At 35.7% G+C, this 5440-nt stretch overlaps 1 protein-coding gene across 1 annotated transcript; it reads left to right on the top strand.

The window, feature by feature from the left end:
• The first annotated feature begins 852 nt into the window (after positions 1-852).
• Positions 853-5165, top strand: LOC127737781 (macrophage-expressed gene 1 protein-like). Its single transcript, XM_052248698.1, has one exon. It carries the CDS (start codon positions 897-899, stop codon positions 3114-3116), a length of 2220 nt encoding a protein of 739 aa, XP_052104658.1. The 5' UTR covers positions 853-896; the 3' UTR covers positions 3117-5165.
• The last annotated feature ends 275 nt before the right edge of the window (positions 5166-5440 follow it).

Raw genomic sequence — 5440 nt, forward strand, 5'->3', positions numbered from 1 at the left:
AGCATTTTTTGGTAAATATAGGAATTATTGCCCTTATCCAACAGTTTTCAAGATATTTAGTAAATCTGTAAACTAGCAATAACTCTTATAATAATAGGTCTATTGACCATTCCACTCATGTTGACTTATTTGTAGCTCTTCTTTTGCTGTTTACAAAAGCTATTTGTTATAGTTTTTAAGATAAGGCAAAAATGCGATAATGGGTTGAAATCATGATTTAGGAGTCGTCTGACAATTTTGGTCAAATGGATGGTATATCGTCTTTGAATTTGACATTCTCTGTATTTTTGCCTCGCCAGATTTTCTTTATCCATATCGTTTGCCAAGATATATGATTACTATCATTTCATCCTTATTCTAAATGTTTAGTCGTTGTAGCCATGTTTTTTGTGCAGATGGTATAATCAACATATATTCCATAGTAAACTGGTCTCTAAGTTTGGTCCAGATATCTCCTTGCTTGTCAAATTCGATTATTGAACATGTAGGTTGTTACCGTTTAGACACCAGTCATTTTATTGGTTGGGAAAATTAACTAAATATTATTTAATTGGTTTGTGTATAAGAAAGCCAAGTATGCGAAATACGAGTAAATGATTTCATAGCAGAGCAAGTCCCTAAACACAGTTAACATTTAACAATTACAATGTTTGATTTTTTGTTTAAAAAAAACACTCTTAAATGAACTTTCAGTTTTAAATTTCTTCCTTGTAAACAAATTGAATGAATCAGAAAATGAGAACTTGTGACTTGATGCTAATGTTAATACGGAAACAACTCATTTAAGGGCTTATTGTCATATATAGAAATTTAAATGGGACTTCCCTCTCAATAGATCTATCACGTGAGTTTTGTTTATTTTCCTTGTTCGATCATTTCATAGCCACAGTGTTGCGATGGCTGGTCGAAAGGGAAACTTCCTAGTTTTTATTCTTTGGATGTTGGGTTCAGCAATTGCTACCCAGGAATCCAGGACCGACCTAATTCCAGCTGGAGACCCAAGAAGATGTTACTCAATCTTAAACGACAAAAACCTGATTAGATATGAAAGTCTACCAGGGAATGGATGGGATAATTTAATGAATAAAGATGCCGGAATTGTTGTAAATTTCAATTTCTCAAAATGTAAAACCACAGACGATGGTCGTTACATTGTGCCAGATACGATCTACACCATACCTATAAAATCAAGCAGAGTTGAGACATATGCAGAACTTTTTGATCATTGGACGAATTATACATCAACAACTTCACGTTCTATAAATGTTGGTGCCGGCCTCACTTTAACTCATTTTGGAATAAGTGGTAAATTTTCATCAGAATCGGAAAGTATAAAATCCCACCAAGTACATGACAAGGCCACAACAACACGTGTTCAAGTACGTTATGTGCGCTACACTGCTAAACTCCAGCCTGACACTCCGTTACACCCAACATTTAAATCTCGTCTGCTAAGCATTGCAGCACATATTCAGTTGAACAACACAAATATGGCCACATATGAGAGTGAACTGTTAGTGAGAGATTTTGGTACACATGTTGTTACAAGTGTAGATGCTGGAGCAGCCTTGGTTCAAGTCGACGAAATTAAATCAACATTTAGTCGAGACTACAGTTCGTCAAAGAGTAAAATCTCTGCGTCGGCTAGCGCCTCGTTTTTCAGTGTATTTAAAATAAGCTCTAGTTATGAACACCAAACAACAAAAGAAATGATCGATCAGTATCTAGGAAACAGATCCCACTCAATAGTGGAAACATATGGCGGTCCCATATTCAAACCAGTTAATTTTAGTTTAAATGACTGGGGAGACAAAATCGGTGACGATCTCGTCCCCCTTGATCGTGCTGGTGATCCGCTGTTCTTTCTGATAACACCATATTCTCTGCCAGAACTACCAAATTCTGTAGTTTACAAACTTATCCAGTCTGTCAAATCTGCCATTGAAATGTACTATAAATTCAATATATACCGAGGCTGTACAAACACTGATTCTCCAAATTTTAGCTTCCAAGCAAATGTTGATGACGGTACTTGTAAGGCTCCATCTACAAATTTCACATTTGGTGGTGTTTACCAAAAGTGCAACAGAAATGGAGGACTGTCTAGAAATCTTTGCAGTGGTTTAGACCAAAAAAATCCTTTGACAGGAGATTATTCATGTCCACCGAACTATGAAGCCGTCTTGATACAAGAATCTACCAGATCTTCATCTGAATCAGTTCACAAATGCCACAGATGTTGGCTAATCTCACACTGTTGTAAAGACCGTACTGTTTATGGAAGTGCAACATATTCTGCATACTGGTGCGTGGCTAGAGGAAGTGTTCCAGAACAATCAGGATTTTTATTCGGTGGTCTCTATACAACTACAGTGAGTAACCCAGTAACACGATCTAAGCAGTGTCCCCTATATTTCTATCCACTTAAAATTGGAAATGACATGAAAGTTTGTGTCAGTGACGATTATGAGCTGGGATATGAATTTTCTGTTCCGTTTGCTGGTTTTTATAGCTGTAGGTCTGGTAATCCTCTAATGATCGGATCGAAGTCGGACAGCAATTTATTAAAATCTACTCACACATTAGGTTCATACTTCCAACAGTCTGGATCGGGACAATGGCCAAAAGGATGTCCAAACGGTTATAGTCAGCATCTTGCCACAGTAGAAAATGGCTGCGAAATAGACTACTGCGTTAAAGCTGACGCTTTTTCACCCCATGGACTACCACCTGTTCGTCAGCCTCCTTTCATGGAAATACCTGCAGAGGGATTCACGGACACTTCGTCGTACTCCATTAGTGACGATGGACTTATTTGGAAAATAATGACACCCGAGGAAGCGGACACAAGTAAAACCATAGGTGCTGCCGATCCCGACTCGTCTGAAAATCCTGGACTTTCTAAAGGAGTTGTAGCTGGAATTTCCATCATAGCTACAATCGCCTGTATCGTAGCAGCATCGGCAATTATCGTGAAATATCGAAAGTATAAAAGTCTGTATCGTCCACTTCAGATGTCTGCTCCGTTATATAGGGAGAAGACTACGAACAGTCCCAGCCGGGTCCATTACGGTTCACAGAACGAACATCAAACTGAAATTCAAGTAGAAACATAGACCAGATTTTGTGTGGTTGTGCAAAATACAATTGCCCCCAAAATGTATGTTCTATGTACTATTTAGATGTCTTTTCTTTGTTATAGGACGAATGTATTTGTATTCCGATGAATATTTTGAAAATAAGGCAAGTAGGTCGGCTTATGTTTTTTAATTATTTTTAAAAGTTATTACAAAGTCTGACAAAGCTTAGTTACAAATAAAAAGTCCGCGATTTATCGAATTAATCAAAACTATGTCTTGGTTTGGAATTATCGCATCTACAAATCTTAAAACAAGAGCATAGATACAAGATTGGTTTACAAAATAAAACATTTTAGGCAAAGCAATGTTAGTTAAGCGTGGTGTTTAAGTTATACTGACTTTCTTGTGCATAAATACCGGCTTTATTATACAACAGCGAGATAAGATGATTCAACTTGAGGACTTTAGTGTACACTTGAAGCAACATGTGTTAAGCATAAGAAATAGACCAAACTGAATTATTTCCCCTCTTATAGCTGACATCTTTTCACTGGAGTTCTTTAACAATTCTATATCACACAGTAGTTATTGCCAATGAGACAACTCTCCACTAGAGACCAAATGACGTAGAAGTAAGCAACTGTAGGCCACCGTAGGACCTTCGACAATGATCAAAACCCACACCGCATAGCAAGCTATATAAAAGACCCGAAATGACAAATCTAAGACAATTCAAACGAGAAACTATGCTGGAAAGATTTATGTACAAAACAATAAACGAAAAACAAAAATGACAGTCAGCAGAAAACGACAACCACTGAATTACAGGCTCCTGACTTGGGACAGGCACATACATAATGTTTAGTTCGTTTTGGATATTTATATTTTATATGTAGGTGTATTTCGTATGATCACTGGTGGTATGTATCAGGAGTGTATGTTCACAGAAATGCTCACACGTCTTGAAATGTAAAAACATATTTGATAAATACATGCAACATACTTAACAAGAGTGGTCGGTGCCAAAACTTTTGAATTTTGATATTTGCCAATGGATAACAATACACGTCAATACTGATGTCGCAAGTTGTATGTCAAGAACTACTTGTATACTACCAAGAAAGAAATTCTTTACTTAGTAAAAGAGAATTGTATATTGTATATTTGTAAGAGCTATTTTGATGTTTTATTTTTATATTTGTTTTCATTTTGCACAATGTTGATGATGATGTCGAAATTTTTGTATTACCACTGTAAGCATGGTTTCGGTAGGGTATATTCACAGTAATCCTCTCACGCTACGAAAGATAAAATTACTTGTTGATTGCATATCCTAAACACATAATCGCAGAGCGTGGCTGACGTTGTCCATAATGCTCTTCAACTTCGTACTTTATTTGGCCTTTTTAACTTTTTTTATGTTATATTCTTGACAGCGTCACTGGTGAGTCTTTTGCAGACGAAACGCACGTATGGCGTACAAAATTTTAATCCTGGAATCTATGATGAGTTTTTTCATATAATGTTTTTATCTGGGTTTTTTTACAGGTATATCCTAAACTGGTCCGCCGTTCCATCTATAGCTTCGCAGTGTAGCGATAAATGAACACAACAGGGGTCTAGTTTAGGTATATCCTTGCCCTTTTTACAGGCATATCCTTGCACAGATTGCCCGTAATAGCCTTTACCAGTCCATTATATATAATTTATAATTGTATTGTAGCAAACAAAATTACATTTGTTTATAATTCTGAATAGAGGGAATCCCGGGGGTTTACTTAGATGGCACACAAAGGCATAATGTGATAAAAACAACATTTATGACTCACCATATATTCTCAATATCACTATGATGTTACACAAATGAAATACTATGTTTTGTACAAATGGAACTCAATTTATATTTGTTTATTGTTTTTAAGTTTGTATATTTTCTGTATTGTTTTTATGTTTGTATATTTTTTGTTTTGTTTTTATGTTTGTATAGTTTATGTATTTTTTTTATGTTTGTATATTTTTATCAGTGTTATAATTGAATTTTATGTAGGATGTCTCTGAAAAAATAAAATAAATCTTTACTCAGAACTCCACAATGACATAACAAATATCTACTCAATATCTACAAAGAAGGCTAAAAACGGAGAAGGAAACGTTTTTTTTTTTTTTTATTTTTTAATGCCAATAACAATCGATTCGCCGAATGTGAAACAAGGCAGATATGATGATACAATGTGATTTTAATGTGAACTGTGGGTCTCTCATGCCCACATTTTAATGGGAACTGTGTCACTCATGCCCACATTTTAATGGGAACTGTGTGTGTCTCATGTCAACATTTTAATGGGAACTGTGTGTCACTC

This window comes from Mytilus californianus, unplaced genomic scaffold (assembly GCF_021869535.1).
Source record: "Mytilus californianus isolate M0D057914Y unplaced genomic scaffold, xbMytCali1.0.p SCAF_4, whole genome shotgun sequence".
Lineage (NCBI taxonomy): Eukaryota > Metazoa > Mollusca > Bivalvia > Mytilida > Mytilidae > Mytilus > Mytilus californianus.

What these genes read in the sequence shown, in the direction of transcription:
- LOC127737781 (XM_052248698.1), top strand. Translation starts at nt 897, where the DNA reads ATGGCTGGTCGAAAGGGAAACTTCCTAGTTTTTATTCTTTGGATGTTG.